The 15,987-nt window shown below is 40.2% G+C and overlaps 1 protein-coding gene across 8 annotated transcripts in view; it reads left to right on the top strand.

Moving 5' to 3' along the window:
• Window positions 1-15,987, top strand: part of PIEZO2 (piezo type mechanosensitive ion channel component 2) — a 443,406-nt gene that overhangs the window by 155,130 nt on the left and 272,289 nt on the right. For all 8 annotated transcript variants that reach the window (XM_039525707.1, XM_039525709.1, XM_039525708.1 and 5 more), the window contains exon 3: window positions 9,034-9,159. In XM_039525707.1, coding sequence (XP_039381641.1) covers window positions 9,034-9,159 — 126 coding nt within the window. The remainder of the gene's footprint in view (window positions 1-9,033; window positions 9,160-15,987) is intronic.

Raw genomic sequence — 15,987 nt, forward strand, 5'->3', positions numbered from 1 at the left:
TCCTCAAGAGGCCTGATTGCACATAAACATTCTGGAGTTGAGAGCAAGTTATCACACTTGTGCATCACACGGTGCATTGTCCTTCCACTTCTATCTATTGTCTAGATATTGACAGACAATGCCATAGCAAGGTTTTATATAAACAGACAGGGAGGAGTGAGATTCACCCCTCTTTGTCAGGAAGTTGTGCGTTAATGGAACTGGTGTATCAGTCACAAGAGCTGGTACTTCACAAGCTACCACGGCTACAGTATGTCCTGGCTGATAGCTTAAAAATTGTCTGCTGAAGAAATCATCAGTGATCAATATATCTTAGGCCACATCTACACTACCACTTAGGTCGGCAAAATTTATCTTGCCCAGGGGTGTGAAAAAACACACCCCTGAGTGACATAAGTTTTGCTGGCATAAGTGGTAGTGTGCACAGCTCGGTTGGTGGGACAGCTTCTCCCACTGACATAACTACTGCTGCTTGTTGAGGTGGTTTTATTATATCAACAGGAGAGCTCTCTTATTCTGTACAGTAGCCAAAGATAACACACTGTCCTTGTGAAACTCTTCCCCTTGGAGATGTTCTCAAATTGCATACACTGTAGGACCTGCGCTTTTTTGTTTGCCTTTGTGACATGTTTGTGAAAAATGGTTTGCTTTGTGGCACTTCATGCATATCTTCCCTAGTGCTAAGCTTTCCTCTTGCTTTGAATGATGTAGTCCACATCTGTTGCAAACCTACTGTGTCGGTGCCTTTACCACATGCTTCTCTTCTAACGCTGCATGAGGCTGGTGCTCTGCTGTTGCACCTGGGACCCAATGGTCTGCACTTGTTATGTGTGGATGTCTGATTGCTGGTCGCACCTCCCTGTTTTATCACCTACACATCGTGAGTGGTGTTAGTGAGTACTTCCATTTGCTCTTTGCATGTCTCTCATCCTTTTGGCTATTTTAATGGCTTTTTCCTAATGTTAAACTGTCCTTTGTTCGTAATTTTTCTTGCATTTCTTTTGAGTTTGTATCCTTCCACATGTCATCCCCATCTGTGAAATCACATTCTTTTTATTATCAGTTGTAGGTTGCCACTCATCAATTGCTTCAATAGGTCCCTGATTTTCCCTCGTTTTCTCCCACCTTGAGTCGGGATCAGCTGCTAGTCCCGACTGTGCTGGAGGCAGGAGAGGACGGGACTTCCTCTTCCCCTGGAAGGAGTGGCTGAGGCTGTGTCACACCCACCCACAGAAACCTCCCCCAGCTGCAGGAAGCTCAGCATCCTCCCCTACTTTCTGCCCCCATTGCTCCTCAGCTGATGGGGGAGGGATCACTGTATGGGGAGCTGCTCCCCCATCCACCCAATCCCCATGTATCTGGACCTCCCATACCCAGACCCCCCACCAAGCCTCACCCTGTACACCCAGAATCCCCTAGACCTCCATACCCAAACCTCACCCCACTGAATTTCAACCCCTGCATCTGGAGCCCGCTTCACCCAGACCCTCTGCCTCCAGACCAATACTCCTGCACCCAGACCACCTTCCTCTGAGCTCCCTGCACTCAAACCCCCACCCTGATGAGCCCCCTGCACCACCCTGAGCCCCCACATCAAGACCCCCACACCACTGACCCCCAACTAGCTGCATCCAGATCTCCACCGCACCAAGCTCCACTCCCCCAGCACCCAGTTCCCTCTGCTGATCCCCAACCACCTTCACCTGAAGCCCCTATAGAGTCCCATTGCCACTGCACCTGGAACACCCCACAACGAGCCTCTGTGCATCCAGATCCCCACATACCTAGATCCCCCCCACTGAGCTGCCTGCACCCAGATTGTCCCACACAGAATCCTCTCACCCCTCACCTGGATCCCCCCCACGCTGACCCCATCCACAGTTGGATCCTGCCTGGTTGATCTTGCCTGCCCCACACCCGGTGTGCTTGGTGCGGAGAGTAGGGTGCCCAGATAGCAAGTATGAAAAATAGGGACAGAGTGTGGGGAGTAATAGGGGTGCATATAAGAAAAAGCCCCAAATATCGGGACTATCTCTATAAAATCATGAGATCTGGTCACCCTCGCAGAGAGGCAGGACCCTGGGTGTTTCTGGGGCAGGCCCAGGCTTTGTGCTGTGTCAGGGTCGGATGCAACCTCACCACTGAGTCCATGTCCCAGAGTAGGGGGGCTGCAGGGTGATCTCCCATCTTTGTGCAGCCAGTGGCCTGTGCTCCCCACTGCCATGCTGGAACCTCTGCCTTTATTTATTGACAAATAAAACTTGCAGAATTTTAAAATATTGTGTGCAGAATTTTTAAATTTTTAGTGCAGAATTCCCTCAGGAGTAGGTCACGGTGCATTGTCTTCATTTATAGTGGTCACAGGAATGGAGATCTATCCAGGATAGGGTAAACGAAACAGGTTTTATTTACAAGCTCCCTCCTCTATTTAATTTTTTCATTATTTGTGAGCCCCCATCAGTTGAATATATATGGGCAAGCACTCCTGGAAAAAGAAACTGTCATCTACCTTACAGTTACAGTGGTTCTTTGAGAGGTTATCCATATATGCTACCTGTCCTTCCATGCTACTGTGGAGTTCTATAATACCTGCATTCTAAATTGGCAAAGGAAGTGAGGAGTGGTTGGAGTTACCCTGCCCTTTATGCCCTTTGGAGGTATAAGGACACTCAAAGTGCAGTCCCAGCTCTCAGTTGACACTGTTGGACAAAATATTCTGAACTGGAGTGCACAGGGTTCATGTGAACATCAGTGGAATATATGTGGACAACACAACTTGAAGAACCACAGTCACTAGACCCATTTCATCTAGGGTCTGTACACCAGAAAATTCAAACTCTTATAACTAAATATCTTGGCATAAAATTTGACAATATTTGTATATACTATAAAATAGTTTTTATTTCCTGTATTTGGCTTGGTAAATCTTCCCTGTAAAAATGAAGTAGCTGTTTAATACTACAAAAGTCTTCAACGATCCACTGGAAAAATAATGAGTGGTTAAGTTCTAAGGCTTGTCTGGCAAAATATTTTGTTAACAAAATGGGTAACTTGCCTCTGTAAACTTGCTAGTCAAAGATTATAACTGGCCTGAAGGATGGCATTGTCTATTGATGCAGAGGATCCAGCTCAGTTCTAATAGTATTCTGGGCATGAAAACTTCTAGAAAAAACAGGAAGTCTTGCAAGAAGCTAGAGTAAGTAGGCATTTATTTTTCTAGGTAGGTCTTTTTCTGTTTTCATTTCTAAATCAGGTTACTTCAAATTACACAACTCTTTTGACTGTCAGGTTTACCCAAGTCCATTTTACAGTCCTGTAAACATAATCATACATACCTGTTAAGATTTTTATTCATTTTTGTGTGCTGAAATTCAATAGTATCCTAATTAAAATGAGAGACAGAGAGAAAAGAAATACAGGCAGATAAGTATATGTGTTTTACACAGAAATAAACAATAGTGAACTTGTTTACAGAAGGTAAATTTAAAAATTTGTTGATAAACACGTTTTAATGTCATATGAGCTATTGCAAATTCTTGTATTTTTTGTGATGTTAAAGGATAGACAGAACTTTTTATAATGTAATATTTTGCTTAAAATTTGATCAAAATGGGATTTATACATTGTTTTAACATTCCTTCTGTTAACATTTTTCTTTCATACTAGGGCACAGTAATAATCAGAGTACTTGATTGGGCCCTTAACTCACACTAGAGATGGAAATGAACCCAAAAATCTGATCAAAATCCCTCAAACTTGGGGGACATTTGGAGTGGAAGCACTGGATCTGAAAATTCTTGTAGTATTGGGGAAGTTAGGATGTAGATTTGACCTTCACACCTTGGATCCCTCTATCTAAGACACAATCTTGAACTCTGGAGCTATTGGATGTAGATGTAAATTTTGTGGGGCTTGGTCCCATGCAAGTATGGCATGGACAGTGGCGTTCATTAATTCTCAGTCATTTCTTGCCTCTTGCTGAGACTCCCAGCAAGTTAGCCAGTTGGTGGTTTTTGTGATGCTTAGAGCTGTCATCTACCTTGGCTGTACTACAAGCAAATTCCTTGAGTAGAAGGTAGTGTCGAAGTGCAAAGAATTCTTAACATGTATTAAATAGATTTTATATATAGTATTAATCTTTATCTAAATTTAGACAGGCTGCAGTTTAATAAAATGCTTACAATGTAGCAGAAAAAAATATACTATTTGCAAGAAAGGAAGAAAGTAATTTTTTCTTTGGTGGGGGGGAAACGAAAACAACAAAAAAAAAGAAAACCCTGGCAGCTACAGGATGATTTAAGCATTTTATTGGCATGGGTCCTACTTAGGAAGCATATTTAAGGCTCGCTGACTGGAAGTAATCTCTTTTTCAGGTTTTGTGCCAATGTATAATTATTGTAATCTGTGGATTAATGGTTTGCCATTGTATAAATGTACAGTATAGGAAGCACACCACTATCAAATTTTATTCTACATAAAATCCTTTCAAACTATTGTGTTCTCCTTGTCTTTATTCGTAGCCTCTGCCTTGTTGTAATCCACCACTCTAGAGATGACCAATCCTGTATTAGTGCTATTAACACAACCTTTGTATCTCTGTTTACTCAAAACATATCAAACACTGTGCAAATTACAACCTGGTTAAACAATCCTGCAGAGCAAGGGAAATGTCCAGAGAGAGGCAGATATCAAACAATTCAAGAGTCTCTTTTGTACCTAAATGTTCCCAATGAGCGGTTCAAAACTATCCTGTACATACAGTCATCACTTTACTCATGAGTTATCTTGGGAGTGGAATGCAGGAGGTGTTTAATGTTTAACATTATTACAGGAGAGCTCCATATCTGTGTATATGTAAACACTTAATAGGTAAGTAGATGGCACTCAAGAATACGTAGCATAGTTACTAGGTTTTGTAGGATCAATAAAATGTGTTGCTGGGCAGTGAAAATGGCTTCCGCTCTGCAGCTCTTTACATCAACTCTTAATATATGCAAAGACTACACGACACCTTAGAAGACCCTAATGTATAATGCTAGGGTTTTCAAAGGATCCTAAGGGACTTATGACTTTCAGCAGTAATTGGGTGCCTTAGCCTCCTTAGCACTTGATCCTACAACGTATGCTCAGGCACAATACAGCAAAAAAATTAAAAGTGCTTGGCTGTAGTCCCATTCAGTGGGACTAATCATGTACTTTAAGTTAGGTACATGCATAAGTGCTTTATTGGATTGGGCTAGAATGTTTAGCACCTTGAAAAAATGATCTCGTAGTCTTTGTTTAGAACTGATATCTGATTAGTTCCTGCTTCTCCTGGGATCAAAATATAGACTAGAGGATCATAAGAGCAGAACATATTCATGAATTCAAGAAAAGAATTAACAGGAACTTTGTAGCCAATAGCACTATACCTACTAAAATAGATGGCATTCCTGTCAAGCAGAAGGTGGATAAAGTAGGTGGGTCAAAGTTTATATTCTGTATTTAACCTTTTGTGTACATACGTATATGTATCCAATTTTAATACTTGTCATGAAAATGACAGATTTTCATGCAAAATTCAGTAACATTTTTTTTCTTTATACTTTCAATTAGCCGGAACCATACTTCCAGTTTTAGCACTACTGAAACTTTGGGGGGAGGTAAACTCCAATTTTAAACATAGTGGTGATAGACTTTTTTTTTTCTTTATTTTGCTTTCATTGTAAGGTTAAATGTGATATAGAAGCACGGTGAGTCTCACTGGCAGCTGAAGTCTCACATCTGAAAAATCCTATTTAGAAGCTAGCCTAAAAAACATTTTGCCTCCTGGAAAGATTTCCCCCCTCCCCCATTCTGTGTGCATTAGGTATGAAAATATAAGATGGGATTTTGAAAATCATTCATCTTTGGCCTAATTTTGCTCTCATTTGAGGTCAATGGCCAAATGCCCTTTGACTTCTATGGGAGGAGTGGTGAGCCAACACTAAGCACTATAGAAAATCCAACCCATATTTCGTAGGACACGTATAAAACCATTAATTAGAAACCATTTCAGGAGATAATTATACATGAAACATTAACACCACATATTTTATATACTTCTACATATTAGTAAAGATTGCATAAATAGTGACTTGTTTTTTTGTTAATTGTGCTGTAAGCAGGTAAAATACTTTTCTGTAAACATAAGTCTGAGAATTCCCACACAAAAACTGTTAACAAAGGAGCTAAAGTTGAAAGTGCAAATCAGTAATTTAGGGTAAAATGCAATACAGAGATGTTGTAGTTATCCTGAAACCAAGTGGTATAAATCTAGGGAAATCAGAATTAAGGTTAAATTTAAAATAAATCCAATTGTAAGGTATAGGATTCCTTCAGTAAGGCCCCCCCAAACCCTTAACTCTTCTCTGTAATGACACCATGCAATAAATGTATGAGATTATGATTAAAGAATTCTACTGTTTGTGGTCCCAGACTAAACTGATTTTTTAAAACACTTTTGATTTTTTCCACCTTCCTCCCTCTCCCCCCCTTCATGATGTCATCACAGTTCACTGTACAGATACACTATTGGCCCTGTCAGCTTGCTTTGCCACCCTATGAATACTAACTCTTTACAGTTTTATATGGCACTTTTCAACATTAAAAGTTGTCTGACTTTTGCTATCTGTTAAGCCATTAAAAGAAAAGACAGAAAAGGTTGTAAGGTGCATTTTTCTCCTACACAAAGAGCATGGAAAATTCCCAGTATATTAACAGTCAGGCCAAGGTAGTGGCCTGCACTGTTCAGCACATCCATAAGAGGCTGTGGTTTACAGAGTTGTGAGGCATGACCAATAAGTGAACTTTCTTGAAACAGCCATTACTGACTATTGATCATCTTATCATCTGTTTCCTCTGCAGTTTCTTAGGAAAAAGGCCTTGCTGGGTCATACAAATGCTAAAAGTTATGATTGTATTTAATAGTGACAGTGACCCCAGTGTGGCAGTTCTGTCTCAAAGGAGGGCCATCAGAAGAGAACACATGGCACCACGCTGATGACCCTCTAAATATAACACCATTTATTCTCCAGTGAAAATGTTCTGAGTACCTGATGAGTGAGCACATTCCACCCTTGCAGACAATCGTGATGTAGACCATCAAGTGATGCATATATGTTTGTTGAAGGCAGTTTCCAAGTCAGGCATATTCAAATGGTTATTTGTACTAAAGTTACATGCCTGTGGTTCAGGTGACATGTCATCATTAATCCAGCTTTTGGCAGGATTACCTTTTGAAAAATAAAAAATTGCTTCCTTGGCCATGTGTGGAGAGTTTTTGGCCCGTTTAATCCAGTTTAGTTTTGCACCTGGGTTGGGGAGAAGGATTCTAATGAAGTCTCTGCATCCTGACCAGCTTTCTGCTGAATTGGTCAGCTGGGAAAACACCTATTCCCCAGGGCCACCCAGAGGGGGGGCAAGTGGGGCAATTTGCCCCGGGCCCCGCAGGGGCCCCCACGAGAGTTTTTCGGGGCCCCTGGAGCGGGGTCCTTCACTCACTCCGGGGCCCCCGGAAAACTCTTGCGGGGCCTGGGCCCCCGGAGCTTCTTCCGCTCTGGGTCTTCGGCGGCAATTTGGCGGCGGGGGGTCCTTCTGCTCCGGGACCCGCCGCCGAAGTGCCGGGTCTTTGGCAGCAATTCGGCGGTGGGGCCCCCTGAATCCTCTGGGCGGCCCTGCTATTCCCAGAAGCCTGCTAAACTCTCCAGTCCTAAAATTGTGGAGCAATTTACTAACGTAGTGCGTAGACATGTTGGGGTAAATTTCCACGGATGTGTGCCAGATTTTATCCTCCCTGGTCCCAGTGGGAATTGTACACCACTTGGAAAAGGTACCCATTTTTCTTAGTTTCTGCAGCCAGTTCTGATCCAAATTCTGCCCTAACTTTTATAGATGTACCTCTACTGAAACCTAAGAAATTACACTGATATAAATGCAATAAAAATCTAGCTCTAATGCTACAAATCTGTATATTTTGTTTGATTTCACTTTTGGAAATATTCCAGGTTTGTCTTATATTTTGTTTAATTTATGGTACTTAGTGGATTCTAATTTCAGTCCACTGTTGGCTGTGTTTTTATGCTGCTTCCTCTATAAACCGGTGTAGTGCAGGTCACTAACAAATCTAGTAAACAGTATTCTATTTCATTCTCAACATGGACTCTGGAACCATTCTCTCTCTATAAACTATCATTGTGGCTTTCTACAGCGTTTATACCCCTTTTTATGGAGCATACAACTTCCATTAAAGTCAATTGAGCTTTTACGCAGAAGAACTGTGGATTAATTAAAACAATTAAACTACAGTTTAATTTAGGGATTGTCATTGTAAAAGTGGTTAATTATGGATAAGTAAAGCATATATAAGGACAAGAAAAATCTTCCCTATCTGATTTAAAAATGCTCTGTATTACCTCAGAATTTTAACTCCATCTGTCTCCTTTCAGAGCAGTTCAGTTCTACATATATGCTATTAACTTTTGTCACGTTTTTTAGTTCTAAGTTTGCATTAGAAAGAAAAATATATATTTTAAATACAGTAAACCTCGTTTATCCAACCCCCCTAGAAAGTGAAATTCATCCCTTATTCAAATCTATCATTTGTTCATTGGCATAATTAGTTGATTCAGTAATCCCCCCGTTATCAGTGTGTATGTCAGCTGATTAGGTGATAGAAATATTGAATATTTTCTTCATCGAGTTAAGACTGATATCTGGAGATTCTAGATAATTTCTAAAAAACTTTTGAGGAAAATATTGTATGAGTTATAATCAAGGGTTCTTATAACTGAAGTGCCATATTTGAACATTTGTTATAATCGTGCTCTATACTGTGGTATGAGTGACAGAAATCCTTGAGGTAACATTCGTAATTAGTGGGTAACTGGTTCTATTTAGAAATCTTTTCCATTTACCAGACTTTTATAAAATTTCTATGCTTGGATAATTTTAAACACTACTTTGACTCTTTGGAACTTCTCCCAACTATGTACATCTCAATATTTTGTCTTCTAGGACATACAGGACGGTTATTAAAATCCTTGTGTTTCATCAGTCTATCATTCCTGCTGCTGCACATCATCTTCCAAATCACAATAAACAGCCTTGAAGCTGGAAACAATATTGAACCTGGTTTTAACTGTGAGTATCCATTCTATCTTTGGTGCATTAACATAAAGAACGCAAGAATGCTTTGCTAGTATAAAAGAGATGGGGGGCTGATGGCTGGACTTTTTTACCAGTAAGGCTCTGCCCAACTTCGTTAACCTTTGGTGTGCTCCAAGGCCCATCATTTCTTTATGGCTCAAAGGAAGGTGGGAGGGGTTTATTATCAAATGTTTGTCATACTTATATTGCTGTTAGGGTAGTGTTCTCAGTGGGTCCATTAGGTATTGTGCTACATGTGAATTTTATTTTTGAGAGTTTGTCAAGGCTATCCACAGCCTGGAATGGCCTCTCTTTTATGTAGTTAATACATATCTCATTACATTAAAATTAAACTGTTGTATATTAATGCAAATCCATCTAGACTGACTACCACTATCATATTATGCCTCCTATGAAATTTTGTTGCACTTGCTAATTTAAGTAACTTTAAACCTTGAATCCAAACCTTGGATTCAAGGTTTACAATCCTAAACAACATGCTACCTTCTTCTTCTTCTTCTTCTTCTTCTTCTTCTTCTTCTCTAATCTTATATAGGAAATAGCATTTTTAATATTTTCTTTTTGCCGTAACATTAATTAAAAGTAAATGATGTAACCTACTGTATCTTCCTCTTTCAGAAATTATTCTTCAGTAATTCAAATGTGAACACTGTTGTACAAATGTTGATTATCCAAAGATTTGAAATAAGATAAATGTAAGCTCCAGGTAGACTATTTATATTTGTCTTACAGTGCTTATGTTTGACATTTATAACTGGCAAGTTATCTTTGATAAATGCCCATTTAATTTATCATACAATGTACTACTACCACTTGAATAAACAGTAGTACTACAATTAAATACAAGACACCGGTAAAGCTGAGCATCTGACTTAAAACAAAAAAAGCCCCAGGAAACTCAGAATTAATGCTAACACTTCATCCTTCAGTCATACAATTTTTTAAAGAAAAGATACAATTGTGCACATCAACTGACAGTTTTAACTCTGACTTATTGGGCTTTTGTCAGATCTTTAATGTTCTTGAAAGAAATTTTTGCATTTTCAAAATATAAAATACATATAATTGATCCAGTGCATTAGATAAGTTCCTTTGCTATTTCTACTTCTTTGATAATTACTATGGCTATTATAATTTATATGATCTATTATGGTAGCATTCACAAAGCTCTAGGGACTTTCTATATATGTAGATAAATAATTCCTGCTCCCACAATCTTTATAATCTTCATGGACAAGCAAAAAAGAGGGTGGGAAGAGAGAGAGAAAATGTACAGTCTTTTTTTTTCCCTATAATTAGTGTCAACTATGCCCAAATGGCCCTCAACCTAATGCCTTATTAGATGACTAGTTTCTTGCATATGTTGTAGTATAAGTAAGTATTGGTGAGAGATTAGGAGGAGGACCTGGTATTGGTTTTATGGACTAATTCAGGCAGGATATTTCATTTAGAAAGGGGCATGGTAGTAAGTGCAAAGATGATTGTGGCTGAAATGGATAAACGAGACTGTCAAGGCTGATAGTGTGGAGGAGATGGACATAAAAGAAATACCAAATTTTATTTATTATTAAATAATGGCATCATAATATGCATGGTACTTACCAATGAAATAAGACTTGATTCCTACTCCAAATAGTCATTTTGGGGCACTATCGTGGATCCTTACTCATACTTACTCAAGCATGTAGCCCCATTGCAGTCATACAGTAGCGAATACTTATGTAAATAAGACCTTGCAAGATTGTGCATGGCTAGGGTGACCAGATGTCTCATTTGGAAAGAGATAGTCCTGTATTTAAGCCCTCCTGCAGGTGTCCTGACTTTTTCTTTAAAATGGGCAAATTGTCCTGTATTTTTGCCTCTCCCCCATCAGTACTGGGGGGTCCTGCTACTGGCTGGATCCCTGCTCGCCAGCTGCCCACCCACTGGCAGTGAGTGGGGTGTCCAGTGGGCACCGATGGGGGGGTGGGTATACAAGGCTGGTGGTGGGGTGAAGCTGCAGCATGCTGGGCCAGGCCGCTCTCCTTGCCAGTCTCTCAGCACAGCCCCCACTGTGTGCCAGGTGTTGGCCAGGAGAACCCCGCCCCCCATCCTGTTTCCGGACGGTGCTGGCTGCAAGCTGCAGTGGCCAATGAGTGCGGGTAGGCACCAGGCAGTGGCCGATTACATGTTACCTCTGCTGCCCGCTCATCGGCCCTTTTACTTGCTCTCCCTCTCATTGTCCTCTCCCTGCTTTTCCCCTTCACCCCCTCAGCTCCACTGCTCCTCCATATCCCTCCCCCCCGGTGGGGCACGTCCTGCTTCCAGCACTGTGCAGAGAACCAGCCCCTGGTCGGAGCACTCAGCTCACTAGCAGCCTGGCTGAGAGAAAGGCTCCTTCCTTCCCCTACTGCCTCTGGCTGGGCTGGCACCCTGGGAAAGCCCAAGACCCTCCGGCCCAGGGCGCTGGCCAGGAGGAGCCAAGCCCTGCGTGTTCCAAAGCCCCGCAAAGCACTGCCATGGGGCAGCCTCTCCACTCCTCAGCTAAGCTCTGGAGTGGCTGAGGGGAAGTGGAGGAGCGATTTCCAGCCTATTCCTGCCCCTAACCTACAGGCAGTGGGGGTAGGGGTAAGGGATGAGCTCTGCAAAGACATGGGCCAGATCATCCCTCCCACCCCCATAGCTGGAAGCAGTTCCTATCCCTTCCATCCTACACAGTGCTGTGTAATTCTGTTGTTGAGATCATTCAGGACAAGAAAAGGTTTGGTACCCATGCTAAATTTCTTGACGGACCCAATTTTAAAATGAATTTTAGCTCATAAACTGATGGATTTCCTGTAAATTCCCAGATAGATCATTGTGTACACAATTACAGTGCTGTAATTTTGGGGAGGATACAATATATTCTTCATACATAACAAAGAGGTTGAATCCCTGCTTTAGATGCAAAACTCAATTCAGCTTTCATTATGGATCCATGACTGGCATCTCCATAATATAAAGACTTAAGTTTAGTACTGCTTAAGTGTACAGGACCATAGGTGATATTTGCATTTATTATTGCAAATTGCAGTATCATTATTATTATTTATTTCTTGGGCCAGCTACACAGGCACTCTGACTCAGGGGAGGAGCTAGGGGTGACTCCACCCCAGTTTAATTTAGCCAAAAAAAAGTCTGTTTACCCTGGCTTTGAGCTGCTGCGAAGTGTGAATTTCACTCAGAGTTTGAATAAATTAGAGCAAATGTTGCCCTCATTTAAATATAGAGAATATAAGTAATTGATGACCAGGGGGTTTCAGGAGAGCATTTCCCGTTAGGCTGAAAGAAGTGACACTAGGACAGGGGGAAGGAAGGGAGTGACAGCAGAAGAGGAAAGAAGAGAGTGATAACATTGAATTATTTCAGTGTATAGTTTATTTGATAATTTGTAAGTATTCAGGTGTTCCTCAAAATATATAAATGACATGAAATTGCTTTCATGCTGTAGGAAAATGAAAACTAGGCCCCAGAACTCAATAGTTCGTACCTCAGAAATAAGTCTTAAGGTTACATAGAATTCTTCAGGCCTCTTTTTATATATATATGTGTGTGTGTATGTATATTCAGAGCTAATGCCAACTTGAACTGGGGATGAGAGATGGGTAAACAGGTTTCTTTTTTCAAATTTTGTAAATTCATTTGATCCAGAGCCAATGTAGGTCAAGTTGTTAGCTCAGATAATTTTTTTTCTCTCACTGCTGAGTTATTAAACCCCTGAAAATACTTTCAGGGTTGGTAATAGAAACCCTTGCAAATCTTTTAAAAACTGGGGATAGCGCAAACTGTCACTTTTTAAAGGGTTAAAGTGATACAATAACAGTTTAACCAGTGAACTAAAACCCATCTCTTTAATCTTTTAAGTCTAGAAGCGTATAGATTTTGGCATCTGCAGAAGCAAAGTAGCAAATATCAAACTGAAAAGTAAAAATTGTCTAGACATACAGAACTTTTTTTTTTTTTTTTTTTAAATTCTGCTCTCTATCCAAGACATTTGTAAATCAAAATGAAATACTCCAGATGGCTTGGTTTTTGCACCAATAGATAGTGTTCCAGTTCAGGACCACCAAATATCAGCACACATACAGTTTCTTCATTTTGTTATTTTAACTACCTCACTCCATTCAAAGCTCATACAACTTCAGCACAGCTATGAAAATCCACAGCATTTTCTCGAGTCTTTAGGACACATGTTATTGTGGCAACATTGGCATTTAGAAATATTGAATCATTGGAGGGCTCCTGTTTCCTTTGAATCCAGTGACTATCACCCAGCATAAGTAAAAAAAATTCTTTAAAAACTGCACTTTTAACTTTATACCAGATTTCTGGTTTGTTAAAGGCTGCATTGTGCAGGTTTGACATTTAATACCTCTGCTTTTTTAAAAATTATAGCTCATCTAGGTAAGAGAGGAAATAGATATAGCAGAAGTAAGGTCTGCAAACCTTCCCAAAATATCTGTTGTGCTGCCTATTAAAATATTTTTATTCTGTCAGAAATATACTCTTAAAATAAATATCAGCTAGGTTTCAATTATGCCATTACAAATAATATAGAATCTGGTTTTGATGTAGTAGTAATATAGGCACAGTAGTACATTTTTTTAATAAATCATTTTTGTCAGTTTGTAACTGCTGAAATAGAATAATTATTATTAGATCAGTTGAACAACTTCTGGCCATAGAATCCATATTATTAGAAATTGAAGAGACCTATTGCTTTCGGTCCTAAAGTACATGCCCCTGTCTCTGCAGGATTTCATTCCTATGGTATATTTTTGTGGTGCTTCCACAAGTCCAGTTTTAAATGACTTAATCGATGGAGTTTCTACCACTGAGGCAGGCTGTAACATTAACTAAATGATATCACAAGTAAAAGAATTTTCCTGGTACTCATTCTAAGTTTTCTTTTCTTTAAATTAATGCCATTATCTCCATCCCCTTATGCCGCTCTAAACAATTCATATCTTGGTGTTTGCACCCTTCTAACATCTGCAGATAGTTTCCACTCCAACGGTCTCCTCTTAATTATATTTTGGCCAATGCCATACCTTTTTATTGCCTAATTCTGCCACCTTTGCTCTCACTGGCTACTGTTGTACTCTGTGGTAAGTCCTGTTGACACCTTTATTCAGGCTGAATAGTATCTTACTCCATGAGACATCCTACTGACAACAATGGCACTACTCACAGAGATAAGGTTCTACTCAGTGAGAGTTAGAATACCAAAGTCTGAACTTCAACTATTCGAATTTTTCCTTATAAATCAAATTCTCTACCTGATAAATCTGTAACAGATATTTTTACATATTTCTAAAGATTATACAAGTTATGGTTTAGTTTTATTCTGTATTATTTAGATGTTATATTTGCAGAGTGTGGAGTAAAATTTGATGTCAGGAGGAAGGATAGTTTTTTAGTTCAAGCATGGGATCTAGGTTCCGATCATGGCTCGGTCTCAGATTCCTTTGTGACCCTGGGCAAGTCTCTCTTGCCGTGCCTCAGTTTCCCTATCTGGAAAACATAGAACCATAGGACTGGAAGGGACCATGAGAGATCATCTAGTCCAGTCCCCTGCACTCATGGCAGGACTAAGTATTATCTAGACCATCCTTGACAGGTGTTTGTCTAACCTGCTCTTAAAAATCTCCAGTGATGGAGATTCCAAACCTCCCTAGGCAATTTATTCCAGTAATTAACCACCCTGACAGGAACTTTTTCCTAATGTCCAACCTAAACCTCCCTTGCAATTTAAGTCCATTGCTTCTTGTCCTATCCTCAGAAGTTAAGAACAATTTTTCTCCCCCCTCCTTGTAACAATCTTATATGTATTTGGAAACTGTTATCATGTCCCCTCTGTCTTCTCTTCTCCAAACTAAACAAACCCAGTTTTTTCAGTCTTCCCTCATAGGTCATGTTTTTTAGATGTTTATCATTTTTGTTGCTCTTCTCTGGACTTTCTCCAATTTGTCCACATCTTTCCTGAAATGTGGTGACCAGAACTGGACACAATACTCCAGTTGAGATCTAATCAGCGTGGAGTAGAGTGGAAGAATTACTTTTCATGTCTTGCTTACAACACTCCTGCTAATACATCCCAGAATGATGTTTGCTTTTTTTGAAACAGTGTTACACTGTTGACTCATATTTAGCTTGCAATCTACTATGTACCCCAGATCCCTTTCCTCAGTACTCCTTCCTAGGCAGTCATTTCCCATTTTGTATGTGTGCAACTGATTGTTCCTTCCTAAGTGGAGTACTTTGCATGTGTCCTCCTTGAATTTCATCCTATTTACTTCAGGCCATTTCTCCAGTTTGTCCAGATCATTTTGCACTTGTAACCCCTCCCAGCTTGGTATTGTCTGCAAACTTTAGAAGTGTACTCTCTATGCCATTATCTAAATCATTGATGAAGATATTGAACAGAACCGGACCCAGAACTGATCCCGGCAGGACCCCACTCGATATGCCCTTCCAGTTTGACTGCAAACCATTGATAACTACTGTCTGTGAATGATTTTCCAACCAGTTATGCACCCACCTTATAATAGCTCTGTCTAGGTTGTATTTCCTAGTTTGTTTATGAGAAGGTAAGTCAAAAACCTGGAGAGCTGGGAGAAAGGTCAGAATCTGGGGGGAGCATGGACCATTATAGCAGGGATAAGGGAGAGACAAGAGAGAACAAGGGGGGGGAATCAAATCAGTGTCTTAGATGTGTGTTTATTAATGCAAGAAGTATGGGGAATAAGCAGGAAGAACTTGAAATGCTAGTTAATAAACACA

The sequence above is a fragment of the Mauremys reevesii genome, linkage group 2 (genome assembly GCF_016161935.1).
Source record: "Mauremys reevesii isolate NIE-2019 linkage group 2, ASM1616193v1, whole genome shotgun sequence".
NCBI classification, from domain to species: Eukaryota; Metazoa; Chordata; order Testudines; family Geoemydidae; genus Mauremys; species Mauremys reevesii.